Genomic DNA, 20,522 nt, shown 5'->3' with positions numbered 1-20,522 from the left:
AATAATTTTGAGTTGCAGAAATTGAATTTAGGCAAAATGGACGAGCCTGCCACATCATTTTTTCACTTGATTTTTGGGGTGTCTATATACTGATCCCTATGCAGGCTGAACTTTTTTCCATCAAAAGACGTGGCATCCTTTTGTTCCTGAGACATTAAACTGTCCACATATCCAACATTGTTTTCACCATTGATCTGATCACTCATTTTAATCTCCTAATTGATCACATATTATGTGATGAAAAATATGTTCGTATGAGATAAAACATTACACATACATTGCTGTGTAAAAATGACCCCATGAGTGGTGAGACTGCTGACATCAGATTTGTAAGCGGGACAGGTTGCAAGTATTGGCTGTCAAATCAATTTAATGTGAGAAATGACATCAGATGTGTGAGTGGGACAGTCACAAAAACTGCTATTTCTTAAAACTACATACAAATGCAAATGGCCTCATGTCAAAATATAAAATATTATATTTCAACTTTTACTTTATTTTGAAGAACAACCCGTAGGGTCATTTTCTTTACCTTCCATTAAACGAAAACATGTATACCACAAACAGATTCGTCTTTCAGTGATATTGTGAGACATAACTTAAAATTGAGAAATTGGATTTGTTCATAAAAATGCCTTCATATAAATCTCCCAGCACCAACATGCCTGCTAACATTCATCCATTATTTTGGATGGAGTGGGCCACATTACATCAAACTTATTGTTAACAGTGATGTAAGATGTCACAAAGTAATGTTATTGATAAAATTGTTTACAACAAAGCCAAAATAAAAACAGAAGTTGTATGGTTTAATGAACTTTATTTCATCCTCAAGTTTGCCATATATACATAAATGTATCTCTATAAATTACTGATATTATCACTTCTGCATTGCAGCTCCTCATATATCGACAAACTAAGCGACTGAGCCTATTGAACTTCAAAACCCTATACATTTTACAAAGTAAACAAAAATAATTTTTATGTAGGAAGTGAATTAAGCAAAATAACGTTTTGCCAGAACGCGTTTTTCATTATGTTTAAATTTAGAGTGCTCAAACACATTTTCTGGTTTGAGCAGTCAAACTGCTCAGTGAACACATTCAGGATCACATAGCAATCATTGTTTCCTGAGTATCCAGTGCATTTCTACCTATTAATATTCCTCTCCCTCCTCTCCCTGATCATCAACAGAGTCGGCTCCGACTTCCTCGTAGTCTTTCTCCAAGGCCGCCATGTCCTCTCTGGCCTCAGAGAACTCCCCCTCCTCCATTCCCTCACCAACATACCAGTGAACAAACGCACGCTTAGCGTACATCAGGTCAAACTTGTGGTCGAGTCGAGCCCAGGCCTCTGCAACAGCGGTGGTGTTGCTCAGCATGCACACGGCTCTTTGAACTTTGGCCAGGTCTCCACCAGGAACCACAGTGGGCGGCTGGTAGTTAATGCCCACCTTGAAACCAGTGGGACACCAGTCTACAAACTGGATGGTGCGCTTTGTTTTAATAGTGGCAATAGCAGCATTGACATCTTTTGGCACCACGTCTCCGCGATACAACAGGCAACACGCCATGTACTTGCCGTGGCGGGGGTCACATTTAACCATCTGATTGGCAGGCTCAAAACAAGCATTGGTGATATCTGCCACAGTTAATTGCTCATGGTAGGCCTTTTCAGCAGAGATGATGGGGGCATAGGTGGCTAGAGGGAAGTGGATACGGGGGTATGGAACCAAGTTGGTCTGGAATTCTGCCAGATCAACATTGAGGGCACCGTCGAAACGAAGTGAGGCAGTGATGGAGGATGTGATTTGACTGATGAGCCTGTTCAGGTTAGTATAAGTAGGACGTTCCATGTCAAGGTTTCTGCGGCAGATGTCATAAATGGCCTCATTGTCAACCATAAAGGCACAGTCAGAGTGCTCCAGGGTGGTGTGTGTGGTCAAAATGGAATTGTAGGGCTCCACTACAGCTGTGGAGACTTGAGGGGCTGGGTAGATAGAGAACTCTAGCTTGGATTTCTTGCCGTAGTCCACAGATAGACGCTCCATCAAGAGGGAGGTGAAACCAGAGCCAGTGCCACCACCAAAGCTGTGAAATACCAGGAAGCCTTGAAGGCCAGTGCACTGGTCAGCCTGTCATCAGTGAGAATGGATTAAATTAGATTAAATATTTGTCCTTATGATCGGGAGTCATGGTTAAATTTGATTCCTTACCAGTTTTCGAATTCTGTCCAGCACAAGGTCAATGATCTCTTTTCCAATTGTGTAGTGACCGCGCGCGTAATTATTGGCAGCGTCTTCCTTGCCAGTGATCAACTGCTCAGGGTGGAAGAGCTGTCGATATGTTCCACTGCGCACCTCGTCTAGAGAGATTGAATCAATGCATGAAATTAGTGTTAAGGCAAACAAGATTTTTTGGTGAGTATGAGCGTAAGCAGGTGTTTGTTTACAGTGATTGACGGGAGATCACGTTAAAAGTGTATCCCACCTCTTGTCCAAAGCAAACTGTGTTAAACGCCAGATCTCCCGTCCAAAGGCAAACCCAGTAACTCAATTTTGGTCAAAACTGAGCTGATAATAAGTTTGGAGTTCCTATGTGATATGCTTTACATTAGTGTATGCGATATTGTAATTTGTTCTTTAAGTAAGCTGTTACGTGCATGGCAGGACCTAGCAACTACCACATAACCGCGTAGATACAACAGAAAAACCTAGTATCTCAAGGGACCAATCGGAGCTTCTTTGTCATTCGCCTCTTTGTCTTTAATGAGACATTTCCACGAATGGGGGCCGACGGTCAACCTGATTATGTGATATTATGGCACGAGGGGATATTTGGAAGATTGGCCCAGGACGTTGCAATTACCTTCATTAAATGTATTGTTCTTGATTCTTCCCTTTGCATACTCTTTTGGGCAGATAACTGTGGAGGTCAAAATAAAAACTGGACGCTGTACACGGCTCTTGCCCAATGTGCAAACGCAGAATGGGGCCCACCCGAGATTGTGATAAAATATCTGGAGAAAGGGCACACGTTCATGAGAGCAGATTCAATCCATGGCTCAATCGGCAAGAAAATGAAAGCTCATGAAAACATCTATACGTTTGATGACTTTGTAGATCTTTGTAAAACAGCATCAAAATAGATTGGTTTTCCTTTGTTTTCTCAAAATCAGCTAGAAGCGAGTTACTAGGTTTTGCCTTTGGACGGGAGAGCTGTCATCTGACCCTAAACTAAACCCAAGCTACAAATGAGTGAGGGGAATATATACCGATGACAGTGGGCTCCAGGTCCACAAAAACAGCTCTGGGAACATGCTTTCCTGCTCCGGTCTCACTGAAGAAGGTGTTAAAGGAATCGTCTCCACCTCCAATCGTTTTGTCACTGGGCATCTGTCCATCTGGCTGGATTCCATGTTCCAGGCAGTAAAGCTCCCAGCAGGCGTTGCCAATCTGAACACCTGCCTGGCCGACGTGCACCGAGATACACTCACGCTGCAGGATGAAAAAAAAAAGCCATGACTTATCATCTTTACATTGAATTAACTTTCCAAATATTCCAATAATTTACATAATGGAATTGTTTATGGATGCTGTGAAAAACAAAAAAATTGTCCCTTTCTGGGTCGCGGGGGGTGCTCACTTTCAATAATAATGTTTGTCCCAGTTTTCCCACCTCTGGTTTGTGACAAGCCAAAACAAATAAGTACATGTATGCTAAATGCTGGATAAACTTAGTCTGCAAAAAATCAGAGATGGATAAACTTAAAATCTGCAAAAAATCAGAGATTCAGGTATACATATATATATATATATATATAATCAGGTATGTATGTATACCTATATATGTATATGTATTAGGGGTGTAACACTACGTGTATTTGTATTAAACAGTTTCGGTACGGGGGTTCCCGTTCGGCACGCGGGTGTACCGAACGAGTTTGTGAGCAAAAGTCTTCACAAGCTGCTCTGCTTTCTGCCTCTGTGTCAGCACCCAGCATTGACCCATCCACACAACCATCAGATTGGTAACATACAAAGCCAATCAGCCGTGCGTATTCAGAGCGATGTAGTCAATGCTTCAGCGTCGAGCAGATATGTGTTTAGCAGGGTAGCATAACACAGTGTACTCTCTCCAAATTATAAAAAAAAGCCTCCCAGTCACAACAACTATTAATAACATCACTATGAGCCCGTTGACCTTCTAGAAACTTAAACTAGGGGCGGTTTAGCTCGGTTGGTAGAGCGGCCGTGCCAGCAACTTGATGGTTGCAGGTTCGATTCCCGCTTCCGCTATCCTAGTCCCTGCCGTTGTGTCCTTGGGCAAGACACTTTACCCACCTGCTCCCAGTGCCACCCACACTGGTTTAAATGTAACTTAGATATTGGGTTTCACTATGTAAAGCGCTTTGAGTCACTAGAGAAAAAGCGCTATATAAATATAATTCACAATTCACAACTGCAGCTCAGCTCGCTCGCAGTTCTGGCTTGAGGTGAGGGCTAATTAGCTTTTAGCGTAACGTTAGCTCATTTTGCTGTGTGTGTGTGTGTGCGTGCGTGTTAGGGGCAGCAAAGCCCTGTCTGTCTGTTATTTCTTTGAACTCCATGGTGTTCAGGTATGAATAGTCTCTCAGCAATAGTTACATTAATCATTAGCAATGTAGCAGCCTAGTTTTGAATGGCAGGGTCCCTGCTATCACGTGTTGATAAAAATATAACATTCACATAATAAAGGTCAACTACATGCTTCACAAATCCTGTAATAAATGAAGCATGATGAGTTGACTTGAAACTGTTTGATATTGCACCTTTTATATGTAGAGAAAAGGTTTTGTCATTTTATTTAATCAAAGCAAGAACTTGAGGCAGTTTAATGTGGATTAACGTGGGCAGGATGATTATGGTGTTCCCAATGTTAAAAGGATAAAGCCATTGTTTACAAATTTAGTAAATACCCAAAAAAATAATATTTGGTTGTTTTCTTACTGTACCGAAAATGAACCGAACCATGACCTCTAAACCGAGGTACGTACCGAACCAAAATTTGTGTGTACCGTTACACCCCTAATATGTATATATATAATGTATATACGTATCTATACATACATACACACATATTATATATATATATATATATATATATATATATATATATATATATATATACATATATATGTAGGTGTGGGAAAAATCACAAGACTACTTCATCTCTACAGAACTGTTTCATGAGGGGTTCCCTCAATCATCAGGAGATTTTAATGGAAGCATTCACATACAATGGTTTATATAGGGCACAGAGTGGGTGGGTACAGGCAGGCGTAGGGTGTGGTGATTGGCTCATGTGTTACCTAGGAGGTGTTTCCGTCTGTGGCGGCATGTTGAAATGATTTCACTGCGCTTGTTGAGGGATGATAGATCTGGATGATATATAATAAACAGTTTCTCTTTTAAGCATAGGTTGCATCTTTTATTACCACTGTTGTAAGGTGTGCTGGATGCAAGAATTTGCCATGTTATTGAATATTCAACATTATTGTCTTTGAGGTTCCAAATGTGTTTGCTGAGTTCTGTAGAATTCCGCAAAGTCTGGTTTCTAAAGGAGGCGTTGTGATTATTCCATCTTGTTTTGAACGCTCCTTCGGTTAATCCTACGTACGTGTCGGATGTGTTAATGTCCTTGCGTATTACCTTTGCTTGGTAAACGACACTGCGATGAGGTGGCTACTTGTCCAGGGTGTACCCCGCCTTCCGCCCGATTGTAGCTGAGATAGGCGCCAGCGCCCCCCGTGACCCCGAACGGGAATAAGCGGCAGAAAATGGATGGATGGATGGATGGTAAACGACAAAGGTAATATGCAAGGACATTAACACATCCGACACGTACGTAGGATTAACCGAAGGAGCGTTCAAAACAAGATGGAATAATCACAACGCCTCCTTTAGAAACCAGACTTTGCGGAATTCTACAGAACTCAGCAAACACATTTGGAACCTCAAAACCAATAATGTTGAATATTCAATAACATGGCAAATTCTTGCATCCAGCACACCGTACAACAGTGGTAATAAAAGATGCAACCTATGCTTAAAAAAGAAACTGTTTATTATATATCATCCAGATCTATCATCCCTCAACAAGCGCAGTGAAATCATTTCAACATGCCGCCACAGACGGAAACACCTCCTAGGTAACACATGAGCCAATCACCACACCCTACGCCTGCCTGTACCCACCCACTCTGTGCCCTATATAAACCATTGTATGTGAATGCTTCCATTAAAATGTCCTGATGATTGAGGGAACCCCTCATGAAACAGTTCTGTAGAGATGAAGTAGTCTTGTGATTTTTCCCACACCTATATATATGTATATATATATATATATATATATGTGTATATATATATATATATATATATATATACATATATATATATATATATATGTATATATATATGTATATATATATATATATATATATATATATATATATATATATATATATATACACACACACACACACACGTACATATAACGGTACCCAAAAATTTCGGTTCGGTACGTACCTCGGTTTAGAGGTCACGGTTCGTTTAATTTTTGATACAGTGAGAAAACTAAATATAAATTTTTGGGTTATTTATTTACCAAATTTGTAAACAATGGTTTTATCCTTTTTAACATTGGGAACACTATAATAATTCTACCCACGTTAATCCACATTAAACTGTCTCAAGTTGTTGCTCGGGTTAAATAAAATTACAAAACTTCTTCTACATATAAAAAGTGCAACATTAAACAGTTCCAAGTCAACTCTTAATGCTTAAGTTATCACAGCTTTTGAGAAGCCTGTAGTTGATTTTTATTATGTAAATGGTTTTTTTTTTTATCAACGTGTGATAGCAGGGACCCTGCCATTCAAAGCTTTTCTGGCCGTAAAAAACACGCACACACTTACACACACACACACCGCAAAATGAGCTAACGTTATGCTAAAAGCTAATTAGCCTTCACCTCAAGCCAGAACTGCGAGCGAGCTGAGCTGCAGTTTAAGTTTCTAGAAGGTCAACGGGCTCATAGTGATGTTAGTAGTAGTTGACTGGGAGGTGTTTATTATCATTTGGGCAGAGTATGCTGCCTTATGCACACCTGCTAAACACCTATCTGCTCGACGCTGAAGCATTTACCACATGCGCTCTCTGAATACGCACTGCTGATTGGCTGTTACCGCTCTGAATACGCACTGCTGATTGGCTCTCACCGCTATATATGTAACCAATCAGATGGTTGTGTGGGTGGGACAATGCTGGGTGCTGAGACAGAGGTAGAAGAAGCAAAGCGGCTTGTTAAAACTTTAGCTGAGACACTCGTTCGGTACACCCCCGTACCGAACCGAAATCCCCGTACCGAAACGGTTCAATATAAATACACGTACCGTTACACCCCTTATAATACATATATACATGTATGTATATATATATATATATATATATATATATATATATATATATATATATATACATGTATATATATATATATACATATATATACATATATATACATATATATATATGTATATACAGATACACATATATCTTTACATATATACATACATACACACACATACATACATATATACATATATACACACACATACTGCTGTCAAACTCTTTTGCACTTGCATGGCTTAATCTTTGAGACAAAGCATATGCGACTTACTGGCAGGATCAACCAGGTAGACCCGCTAGCGTGTTTACCACAACACACACACACACACACACACACACACACACATTTATTATACCATCCTAGCAACTTCCTAAAGAAAGATTCAAGACCCTTCCAATTTTTTTTTACATGTTAACATGTCCATTTACATTTACATCTCTTACATCACATATTAAGGATTGATCCAAGGCAAAAAAAATTGTAATTTTCAAATCTTAAATATTTTTTAACTTGCTTGATTGAGAGGGGAAAAAGCCATTGAACACTCACCATATTTCCTTAAGGAGAGAGGTTCCTGAAACACAAAGGCAAAGTATTGATGAGAATAATGTGATTCAACTCATTATATTCATGATGTACCAACAATCTATTGATATTTACCAGGTAATAGTATTAATATTACCAATGCATAATTTAAGAGACACGGTGGACTAATCAAATTTGTGACAACTTGCAAAAGAGAACCTTCTCAATTGTAAAGCCTTGAACAACTAACTAGGAACCTATAGACATATCAATTATTTGTTCTACTTCCCGAAAAACTGATTTTATTGAGGAGATTTGGTGGTGTTTTCTGCTTATCCTAACTAGTAATTCATTATTTTTGCCTTTGAATATAACTGAAGATGAGTTTAGTAAACTGATGTGTGTCATCTGAACCCATTCCGAGGAAGGCCCGCCACCAAATTTGAAAACCACGGTTCTATATTACTATATAGTTAAAAATGAAACAAGGTCTATTTAAAAATAGACCATGTTTCATTTTTGACCACCTGACTTCACAACCAAAACTAAACAATCATGCTTAGTTTTGCTTAACACAAAGGTATTTAACAATGTATTAATTATATATTTGCATTCTGCAATGTCGTAATGCACTGTATCAAAGAGTTTGTTCTAATATATCGGTTACCTAAATGACAGTCAATTGTTATTTACCAAGGCTTTGTGGTGATAAAATGAATGTTTTTTGAGATTTAAATCAATATAAAACATTAAGTAACTCAAAACAGTAATGTTGAATGTGTTAATTTTAAGGGCCCTAATTTTTTAACTGAAATGAAAATAAAATGAAAATGAAATGAAATAAAAAGCGCGAAAGGGTATAATGTAGCAAGAAAATGTTGCAATATTGCCACCAATAACACAAAACTGCCACCATGTACAGTCGGTAGTTTTTACTTTGAAACTGTCACTGCTCCAAAAATAATACCAACTGATAGATCTTAAAGCTGATATAGAGATGTAAGCATTCAAAGTTAAAATAACATTTATGACTTATTTTTAACACTTTTATGAGGAGCCTTTTGGATCACCGAGACCTTTAGTCAATGCTCAAACGAATAATGATCCAAAAGCAATTATTTGCCTATTTATGATTCCAATTACTTTAAATCAAATATCCATCCATAGGTTGATTGGCAACACTAAATTGCCCGTAGTGTGTGAATGTGAGTGTGAATGTTGTCTGTCTATCTGTGTTGGCCCTGCAATGAGGTGGCGACTTGTCCAGGGTGTACACCGCCTTCCGCCCGATTGTAGCTGAGATAGGCGCCAGCGACCCCAAAAGGGAATAAGCGGTAGAAAATGGATGGATGGATATTTCTCTTTAAAATATTGTGGGGGAAACTATTTAATATTTTGTGGTCATCCTCTTAAAAGAGGATTTTGACTAATAGGACTAAAACATTAAAATAAATCAAGCTTTATGTCTTCAGTTCATTAGATCTGAAGTTGATCTATAGATATTTAAATATTGAAAGTAAAACATCACTTTAACACTTTTAATGACTGAGAACCTTATGGGTCCCCAGGACCTTTAACGATCACCAAAGTTGACTTAAGTCCAGACATATATTGTATTAGTTTTGAAAATGAAAAACATCAAAATGGAGGCCCATTTAGATTAGTTTAAGATGATAAGGCATTTTTATCTTGTCCACCAACATGATCCTATTGTTCAATTACGATGAGTTTTAGAAAGATGTCACTTACTTATGGATCAGGGAAGGCCTACTGTATCTTCCGAACAAACGCTGACTTTGCACAATGTTGCACAAAGAAGTCCCAGGACACCGAGGAGGAGCATACTCACACCCCCTAACAAGATGACTTTAACACGGGCAACGTCATAAGGGTTCTGTCTCTAAAGCCGTCATTACAACGTGTTGACATTTAGGGCGAGCAAAGATTAACGAACGTGATAAAGAGTGATTCGTATACTTATTACACCAAGTGTAAAAAGCCGTCATGTTGTGATGTTTCCAAAGGCAAAACAAGCTGATGTGTTTGCTTTGGTTGCTTCCATATTACAGCCTTGAGGTGTCGTGCACGGGCGGGAGCGCGCATGAGGGCGGAGCTGTGTTTGCGTTCAGATAGCGTCACACTTCCGTGTTATTAGCGATGTCCATCCATCCATCCATTTCCTACCGCTTGTCGATGTCAAATTGTCGATTATTACGATCTTGATCATGTGGGTGTGATGTGTGACATATTTTCACTGATAAATTCATCATCTGTACATTTTGTGTTGTACTTATGCTGCACAAATGATGCATCTGTATTGTAACGGTGTAATAGCCTGCAACTGTCTGGAAATTAAATTAATAACATCCTGCATCTTAATTTTTTTAAAATATTTGTTTAATCTACTGGTAGATTAAAATATACCACAAATCCAATGGGAACAACACTGCAGATTAGACCTAATTACATACAAAAAAATAAAATAAAAAAATTATTTATGTAAGGAAAGTAATTTTTTAGGCATTCATTCTTATTTACATAATATTGAGTCACGTTATTGTTATTTTCAAATAACATTTTTTGTAGGGCAGCACTATGGAGGAGGGGTTTGTGAGTCTGCCTCACAATACAAAGGTCCTGAGTAGTCCTGGGTTCAATCCCGGGCTCGGGATCTTTCTGTGTGGAGTTTGCATGTTGTCCGCGTGACTGCGTGTGTTTCCTCCGGGAAGTCCGGCTTCCTGCCACTTCCAAAGATGGGAATAGGTTGATTGGCAACACTGAGTGTGAATGTTGTGTCGGCCCTGCGATGAGGTAACAACTTGTCCAGGGTGTATGCCGCCTTCCGCCCGATTGTAGCTGAGATAGGCAACAGCACCCCCCGCGACCCCAAAAGGGAATAAGCGGTAGGAAATGGATGGATGGACATTTGTTGTATTGTAATGCATTTTATTTTATACGGTCCCGCATTACCATGAAGTGATTAACGTGGACCCCGATTAAAACAAGTTGAAAAACTTATTGGGGTGTTACCATTTAGTGATCAATTGTACGGAATATGTACTGTACTGTGCAATCTACTAATAAAAGTTTCAATTAATCAATCAATCAAATTCGTTTCTATTTATTGTTTCCGTGTGCCCGAATAGGGAACGGACGGGTGAGGAGCTCGAGAGAAAAAGAAGAGAAAGTGGGAGACGAGAAGAGATGGTTGTGAGGTGTCAAGCGTGTCCTGCCTTTGTGCTTCAAGAAAGACAGCAAAACCATCAATCAAACAACTCAATTGTCGAAGTTGGTAAGAGACCAAAATGTAAGGGTTACTATAGTAACTTATATTTAATGGCAGAACATGTGTCCCTCGTACGTCTATTTCCCTCAAACTTTGTACTAGCATCATGCTGATTATTTTATTCAGACTTGGCATTTTACGAAATGTGTACATTTGGACTCATTTTATTAATCACAGATGAAGCTATACACAATATTCCAGCATACTTGTGTGCTGCTAGAAAATGTGTGCCTCCTCTATTTTCCTCAAATTATGCACTAACATAATGTGGTCTATTCTGTACACATTCACAGCTAAACATGTACATTTGGACTCATTTAAAGCCCTACTAAAATGAGATGTTCTTATTTAAACTGGGATAGCAGGTCCATTCTATGTGTCATACTTGATTATTTCGCGATATTGCCATATTTTTGCTAAAAGGATTTAGTAGAGAACATCCATGACATAGTTCGCAACTTTCGGTGCTAAGAGAAAAGCCCTGCCTTTACTGGAAGTCGCAGACGATGACGTAGCAAGTGTGATGGCTCCTCACATATTCACATTGTTTATAATGGGAGCCTCCAACAAAAAGTGCTATTCGGACCGAGAAAACGACAATTTCCCCATTAATTTGAGCGAGGATTAAAGATTCGTGATTGAGGATATTGATAGTGACGGACTAGAAAAAAAAACACGTTTGCATTGGGACGGATTCCGATGTTTTTAGACACATTTACTAGGATAATTCTGGGAAATACCTTATCTTTCTATTGTGTTGCTAGAGTTTTAGTGAGTTTAACAGTACCTGATAGTTGGAGGTGTACGTCCACGGGTGTCTTGAAGCCAATGTCTCAGGGAAGTCGACGGCAGCTTCATGGACGACACAAGCTCAGCTTTTCTCCGGTAAGAAGCGACTTTTTTAACCACAATTTTCTCACCGAAACCTGCTGGTTGACATTCCGTCGTGTTTCATGTTCGCTTGACCGCGCTCTGATCCATGGTAAATTTTCACCTCCAGGAATTTTAAACAAGGAATCACCGTGTGTTTGTGTGGCTAAAGGCTAAAGCTTCCCAACTCCATCTTGCTACTTTGACTTCTCCAATATTAATTGAACAAATTGCAAAAGATTCAGCAACACAGTTCTCCAAAATACTTTATAATTATTCCGTTAAAGCAGACGACATTTAGCTGTGTGTGTGCGTAGCGCTCATACTTCCTAAAAACCTGTGACGTCTTGCGTACACCTCATCATTACACAACGTTTTCAAGACAAAACTCCCGGGAAATTTAAAATTGCAATTTAGTAAACTAAAAAGGCCGTATTGGCATGTGTTGCAATGTTAATATTTCATCATTGATATATAAACTAGCAGACTGCGTGGTGGGTAGTAATGGGTTTCAGTAGGCCTTTAATTTAAGGCAAAACAACGTATTTCAGCATACGTCCGCTCGTAAAACATATCTGTCAAGTTTGCCAGATGTGGATTGACAAATGTATCTTCACAGAAGCTTAAATGTATTGTGTTTGATCAAAATGATCCTGCATACTAACACATTGCTCAACACCCTCTGATAGTCCATCCATCCATCCATTTTCTACCGCTTATTCCCTTTGGGGTCGCGGGGGGCGCTGGTGCTGATCTCAGCTACAATCGGGCAGAAGGACAAGTCGCCACCTCATCGCAGGGCCAACACAGATAGACAGACAACATTCACACTCACATTCACACTCTAGGGCCAATTTAGTGTTGCCAATCAACCTATCCCAAGGTGCATGTCTTTGGAAGTGGGAGGAACCTTCTGAAAGTGTATAATATATCATATAATCCATGTTTACCTTTAAAGAAACCACAACATACCTGTTGCCCTGAAAAAGTAAGGTCTTTGTTTTCCCGCCACAAAACCTGTAACAAGCAGACAATGCTCTACATTGCAGTCACCCTTTCCATAGGCTCCATTAAGATTTTTTTTTTCCAAGATGGCGCTGCTGTAGTGGCTGCTGTAGGCAGGAGCTCTGGGCTCTTGTGTCATCCTTTTGTGATTCCCTCTTGTTTTCATGTCTTATTATATTTTTTTGCCTTTTGGTCCGGGACCCTTTGGGACTGTGTGACAAGGGGTGGCACTTTCGTGACCTCTGTGGGGCTTTTTTTGTGGACCTCTGGATCTGCCTCCCGGGAGCCTTTTGGCTATGGAGACCAGCTGCTGGGTGTCTGCTACACCAGAGTATGTTTGGATGTACTGGAGGAGATGCGGATGAAGGGACAGGGCTGCGGAGCTAGCACTGAGCGCTGGGACGGAGAGGCTTCGCGGTGTCTTGACTGGGTGAGCAGGTGTCGGACACCTCAGTCACCTTGGACGTATCCTCGCTCATCCATTCGGACTGGACACTGGCCGAGAGTGGAGTCGGCTGTTTTGGTTGCTTTGTTGGGTCTGCTTCTGTCTCTGAACATGCTCCCTCCTCCCCAGCAGACGATGGCGTGGAACACCGCAGAGGCCACCACAGTGGATATGTTTATTTTACTTTTTATTCATAGCTGTATGTAGAAGTGTCCGGTTGTATCTGCTGCTTTAATGTCTTTAATGTCCTCTGTGTTCTTTGATGTTTGATGTTTCCCTCTTACACACATGGAAGAGGGATGTGTACCATGGTTATGAGTTGTTTTTTTATTTTTTTTTTATTTTTTTGTTTTTTTCCCTTGGCCTCAGTCTGCACCTCCTCTCCAGGGCCCAGGCAAAGACCGATTTTTTAAATTTTATTTTAATCTTCTATTTTTTTCTCTCCCCCCCCTTGTTTACCTTTATCTCATCTTTTTTGTAAGGGGCGCTGGAAGCCGGCAGACCCGTCAGCGATCCTGTTCTGTCTCCCTGTAATGTTTGTCTAAACTTGAATGGGATTGTGCTGAAAATTTTAATTTTCCTGAAGGAACTCTCCTGACGGAATAAATAAAGTACTATCTAATCTAATCCAAACACTCTCAAGTTACCTAATTATAAGGTAAATGTTGGTGCAGGACAAAATTATGTATGCTCATATATTTCCTGTTTTCTTAATTTTTAATGGACGACCTGGCAGACAAATGCCACCATTGTAAAGAACATGAACATCACTAATACACGAGTTGGGTAACTCAAGCAATTCAGTGTTGTTTTTTTTCATGGAAAATGGTACACTGATGTACCGAGGATAATTGTTTTAGATGTTATTTTGCTCCACATGAAATTATATTTGTGACGTAATACAAAAACAATGTAGGGTATCTTCAAAGACATAACAAAAAAAAAACTTTGATTCTTTGTCTTTCAGATTCAGTGTGCTGTGCGTCTGCCGTGGTTACCATGAATGCCTCAAAGGCTCATCATTAACAGAAGAGGGTTTCTTTTGTATCACATGAAAATTATCTTAGTTGGGCTGTCAAGTTATTTATTTTTCCATTAGATTAATCACATTATGGAATTTAGATTAATCATGAATAATCACAGGTGATTACTCGCTTGCATAGTTTAAATTTGCTGTAGAAAAGACCTCAATATTTGTAAAAAAAAAATGCAATTGTATTATCAGAATGTCATCCAGGATTGTTTTCAAATGTTTTACTCTAATCTGTCATTTACTTGCATTAAACTTGGTAAAAGTTTTATTTAAAGTTTTTTCAGGATGTAAATTGGAATGAAATTTTCGAGATTCTCACTCATTTTTATACTGGAGCATGTATTGATCTGATCCCAGACATAATTGTGGTTAAGGTAAAAGAGATTGTACGCTCAAAATAAATTGCATCATTAATCTAAGTGTGTATTTGATTAATGTGAAATTTGTTTGTGAGTAATTACAGGATATAAATCGTATAATTCTGCCAGCCCACGTTTGAATTAGTTCTTGCTAAACTGTTGAGCCACAATATGTCTGTTGTGTTAGAAGTCCTTATTTATCTTTAACTTGTGTTGTTGCCCAGTAACAAATCGTGAGTAACAATGTTGATGTTCGTATAAATATTATAATTATCATTGTCAACGTTCAAACAATATTAAAGTGTATATTTTTCTACAAGATCTATCTTTATGTAACAAGAATTACCCTTTTATTATTGTTTTATAAGTTTAGCAGTTTATGAAATATCCTACAAAAAGAAAAAAAAAATAGGCCGAAATATTATGCATCCCTATGTTTTCTGCAATTAACAGAATCAGTCCAAATGTTCAATTTTAGCTGTAGATGCTACTAAATGTTTACTGAGGTAACCTACATGATGTTAGTACATTATTTGAGGAAAATAAACAAGGGACATATTTTCTGGCAGCACACAAGTATGCTGAAATATTATGTATCCCAACAAACGTCATCGGTGATTAATAAAATGAGTCCAAATGTACAAGTTATGCTGCTTGTTCTTACATCATTTGAGGAAAATAAAGGTGGGGACACATTTTCTGGCAGGACACAAATCTGCTGAAATATTATATATCCCCTACTAACATTTGCGATTAATAAAATGAGTCCAAATGTACAAGTTCTGTATAATGCTAAGTCTGTAAATACTAATCCACATATGTCAGTACATAGTTTAAGGAAAATAGACGTACATGAGACACATTTTCCATCCATCCATTTTCTACCGCTTATTCCCTTATGGGGTCGCGGGGGGCGCTAGCGCCTATCTCAGCTACAATCGGGCAGAAGGCGGCGTACACCCTGGACAAGTCGCTACCTCATCACAGGGCCAACACAGATACGACAAACATTCACACTCACATTCAAACACTAGGGCCAATTTAGTGTTGCCAATCAACCTATCCTCAGGTGCATGTTTTTCGAAGTGGGAGGAAGCCGGAGTACCCGGAGGGAACCCACGCATTCACGGGGAGAACATGCAAACTCCACACAGAAAGATCCCGAGCCTGGGACTGAACCCAGGACTGCAGGACTTTCGTATTGTGAGGCAGACGCACTAACCCCTCTTCCACCGTAAAGCCTGAGACACATTTTGTAGCATAAAATATGTATTTATTTATTTTCTTTACATTGAATTGGGTCTATTCTGCAGTTGGATTTTTGTTATCTTTTAATCTATTGGAAAATTAAATAATTAATTTTAAAATAAATTTTCAGACAGTGGAAAGCTGACTAACCGCTTCGCAATGTTACACCCTATAAAATAGAGGTGTTCGGCTGTCCTTACATTTCCCCACAATGCATTGAAAGGCGGAAGTTGCATTCCAACTTCAAGTCCTACCAACTTCAAGTCCTTAAAATAACACCAGCTTATTGATTCCATTACAGGGCACAGCAAATATTTGATTCTATAACGATGTTTTTTTTATAATCAACGTGGTTATGTTCTGTGTAGAGTACACTATAAATATATCTTTCCCTCTCAAAAACATGATTTATAAAAAAGGTATATATAGAGGTCGGTACCGGGAGATAAGCAAAACTGAAATTGAGATCTAATATGTCTCCTGGACATCTCTTTCTCTCTTTCATCCCAGGACAAGAGGGTACCATGCTAGACTGGTCAATCAGTGCTCTTCACTGCCCACGGTCTTCGGCCTAGCCCAGTAGGGCAGCTGGGGTGTGGTCTGTCTACTCTTTGATGTTGTTGAGCCAGGCCTTGCGTTGTCTGCCTCTGCGAGGCTTTCCCTCGCCTGCACCTTGGAGGATGGTCTTTGGCAACGAGTCGTGACAGGAAATGTGGTCAAACCAGGCAAGCTTACAACTTTCAGCCTAACGTAGTCATTGGGCTTGTGCTCTTCGTTTGAATGCGTATGAGCTTCCTGAAACACTTGTGCTGAAACGCCTGGATTTTTCGCTCAGTGTCACTAGTGAGTGGTCAGCTCTCACATCCGTAGAGGAGGATGAAAAGCAAAGGACCAGTACAGCTTGATCTTCACGAGGAGGCTGATGGAGTTGCTTTTCCAGATCAAATTCAGTCTCGTCATAACAGATAAACCCAGGCCGAGTCTTACTCTAACTTCCCCTGCAGAACTGCCATCCTTGCAGTGTGGACCCCAAGTACTTGGAGGTTTCCACTTCTTCAAGTCTTTGGCCGTTCAGCATGATGTTGGTTGCAGGTTGTTAACTGGATCTGTTGACTAGGACCTTACTTTTTTCAAGCTGACTTTCATTCCATAAGCTCTTGATGCCATCTACAACTTGGACGTGAGGTCTTGGAGTGAGGTCTTCTTCACTACCTTCTAATAGATCTATGTCATCTGCAAAGCGTCAATTGCAGAGAGAACGTTCTCCAATAGGAAGGGTGGTGTGGTGGTATTTCAGCGTTTCTTGCATGATGCTCTCCAAGTATATGCTTAGAAGACTTAGAGAAAGGTTGTTAAAAAAAAAAAAACACACTGCTGGAGTTACTGTTAAGTGCTTCGATCACCTGGAGGAGGTTGCTGTCAAGATTGTAATATCTCAGCACTCCTGGACATGAAATAAAACTAATCAAGACAAAAGTGGTTTTCTCATTCTTCTCAAATGTGTCTCCTGAGAAATAACTCTCATAGCGAGTGATGTGTGAGATCTCAAAGTTGTCTAAAAGTTTTCTCTTTTACTGATTGGAACTCAACAACAATAAGAGATTAATTACCTTGTTTTCAGTCAGTCTAAGTGAGAAATATGCTTGGTTTTGTCTCTCACTACTCACTATTTGACTTCTCAGATGTATCACCTGAGAAATAAATCCCACAGTTAGCACTGTGTAAAAAAAATGTCCGACAGTTATCTCTTTTCCTGATCTAAACTCAGAAGTCATAATTACATCTCATTAAGAGTCATACTTGGTTTTGTCTCTCACTGCTGACTATTTGAATTATTAGATGACTCTTTTCTATCTCAGGAAAAAAGAAAATTGAGTAGTGCATCTGGAATGGCACATTTTAACTATACCTCATTCATATTTCAGTTTTCATCATGCAAACAATTGAGAAAATAATTAATTCAGACAATATAGAGGTATGGTATATATACATCATCCGCTTATTTTTTAATTTTTTAAACACACGTTGTGTTCTGTGACTCACTCACTACAATTCTGAGATTCAAACCTTAACTCAAACAGCCATGTTATGCTCAAAATACATTTTTGAGCCTTTTTAACATGCATTAACTTTCTAGAGGTAAGTGCTTGTGCCCTACAGTGGGAATGTCGGGGGGTTGATTCCCGGGCCCCGGGTCTATCTGTGTGTAGTTTGCATGTCTCCCCCTGACGGTGTGGTTTCTCTCTGATGGCAACGTTAACAAGTCCCTAATGTGTGAAAGTGAGTGTGAATGGTTGTCAGTCAGTCTGTGTTGGCCCTGCAAGGAGGACTTGTCCAGTGTGTACCTTGATTTTAACTCTCAGATTTGTATCAGACATCTGAGTGATGTCTTTTTTTTTTTTTTTTAGAGAGCTAAGAAACAAATGATCACTTAATGAAACAAATGTAAAAAGCTCAAATTGATATCATGATACGAGATCGAGCAACAAATAATTGTATACATTTTTATGATGGTATATTTTTGCATATTTTAAATATATATATATATATATATATATATATATATATATATATATATATATATATATATATATATATATATATATATATGTATATATTTTGTGGTGTTTCACTCCAGCACCGCCTGACAGGGCGTGGAGGCGGAGTGAAACATGGAAGACAACGGCCCACCCTTGGCTGCATCATCGAGGGGCGGTACATTCCCCTCTACCTGTTCAATCAGCCTTAAGTGCCACCAGCTGTGCAGGCAGGTGGGATTCTAGATAGAGATGTTGACTTTTTCAAGATTAATGAATTGAAGATTATTATACCGTCTTAATGACTATCAGTAAAATTGTTCCCAGCTTAATTATCTACTGTTAGTTTCGTGCCAGTGTTCCGATTATAAACTGAGACTTTATTCGTAATTTTCCTTAACGCTGACTTAGATTTCATCTGACACAATAATGTTATCGAACAAATATTGTAGGTACAACATTGACTAGCATTTTTTTGTTGTTGCACAGAATGAACTTGTAATTCACCAACAGCAAGCGAGCTGTCATGTCTTAATTAAATTTTAATTGAAAATATAAATAACTGAACATCTGATCGTACAATAGTTTGTCATCAAGCTAATTGGCTGTTTATGTATTCACAATTTTATCGATTTTGCTTCATTTAACAGATATCCATCACAATAGGAGTTTAAAAAACAGTTTAACAGACTTGTATCAAGTCTCACATGACACAAGTGTCATAACAACATGTTTGCTGAAATGATGCTCATTTCAATTTTTTTCACTCTTCTCTTTTGTTTGTCTTGTTTTTGCAACACTAGCCAAGCGTGGGAATACAGGTGCTGTCAAACAAATGAACATCCATCCATCCATCCATTTTCTACCGCTTATTCCCTTTCGGGGTCGCGGGGGGCGCTGGCGCCTATCTCAGCTACAATCGGGCGGAAGGCGGGGTACACCCTGGACAAGTCGCCACCTCATCGCAGGGCCAACACAGATAGACAGACAACATTCACACTCACATTCACACACTAGGGCCAATTTAGTGTTGCCAATCAACCTATCCCCAGGTGCATGTCTTTGGAAGTGGGAGGAAGCCGGAGTACCCGGAGGGAACCCACGCATTCACGGGGAGAACATGCAAACTCCACACAGAAAGATCCCGAGCCTGGATTTGAACCCAGGACTGCAGGACCTTCGTATTGTGAGGCAGACGCACTAACCCCTCTGCCACCGTGAAGCCAAAAAAAAACAAATGAACAAAACACCAAAATACACCTCTAGAAAAGAAAGGTAAGCTGACTAACTAAAGCTATTTATATAGCATAAACCAAAAACTTACCTACCTACCTACTCCAGCCAAAGAGGGGCTCCAAAACATACAAGAGTGACAGCCACCACTAAGCCTAGTGTCTCTATATTAGACTGACCATAGACATGTCCTCTTTTGCAAGACTGTCCGGGGTATCCGGGCGGGGTTTCTTAAATGCCTCAAATGTCCGGTGTTTTGAGTCAGAGTTGTGTGTATTTTCAATGTATGTACATTGTTAAGAAGGGGTTAAACACAAAACAAATTGTGAAGGTGTGCCACACAGCAGAAATTGTGAGGGAGGGGCAGAGACAAATAGAGAGCGAGATCGTGAATTCGCTCGTTGATCAAGGCATACTTGATCAACAGCCATTCAGGTTACACTGAGGGTGGCCGTATAAACAACTTTAACACTGTTACAATTATGCGCCACACTGTGAACCCACACCAAACAAGAATGACAAACACATTTCGGGAG

At 39.4% G+C, this 20,522-nt stretch overlaps 1 protein-coding gene across 1 annotated transcript; it reads right to left on the bottom strand.

The window, feature by feature from the left end:
• Window positions 1-844: 844 nt before the first annotated feature.
• Window positions 845-10,010, bottom strand: LOC133541438 (tubulin alpha-1C chain-like). The gene is made up of 5 exons (XM_061884868.1): window positions 9,720-10,010; window positions 7,995-8,019; window positions 3,274-3,496; window positions 2,216-2,364; window positions 845-2,134 (listed from the first exon to the last, which is right to left on the bottom strand). The coding sequence occupies exons 2-5, from the start codon at window positions 7,995-7,997 to the stop codon at window positions 1,157-1,159; spliced, it is 1,353 nt and encodes a 450-aa protein (XP_061740852.1). The 5' UTR covers window positions 7,998-8,019; window positions 9,720-10,010; the 3' UTR covers window positions 845-1,156.
• Window positions 10,011-20,522: the final 10,512 nt, after the last annotated feature.

The sequence above is a fragment of the Nerophis ophidion genome, linkage group LG02, assembly GCF_033978795.1.
Source record: "Nerophis ophidion isolate RoL-2023_Sa linkage group LG02, RoL_Noph_v1.0, whole genome shotgun sequence".
Classification (NCBI taxonomy): domain Eukaryota; kingdom Metazoa; phylum Chordata; class Actinopteri; order Syngnathiformes; family Syngnathidae; genus Nerophis; species Nerophis ophidion.
This window is presented reverse-complemented; position numbering and strand designations above follow the sequence as displayed.

Bases quoted from the DNA above. Each gene is read 5' to 3' on its own strand.
- LOC133541438 (XM_061884868.1), bottom strand. The intron at 2,365-3,273 runs GTATATATTCCC...CAATCTCTCTAG, and splicing joins CCTGGAGCCCACTGTCATCG to ACGAGGTGCGCAGTGGAACA. The intron at 2,135-2,215 runs GTAAGGAATCAA...CACTGATGACAG, and splicing joins TGGACAGAATTCGAAAACTG to GCTGACCAGTGCACTGGCCT.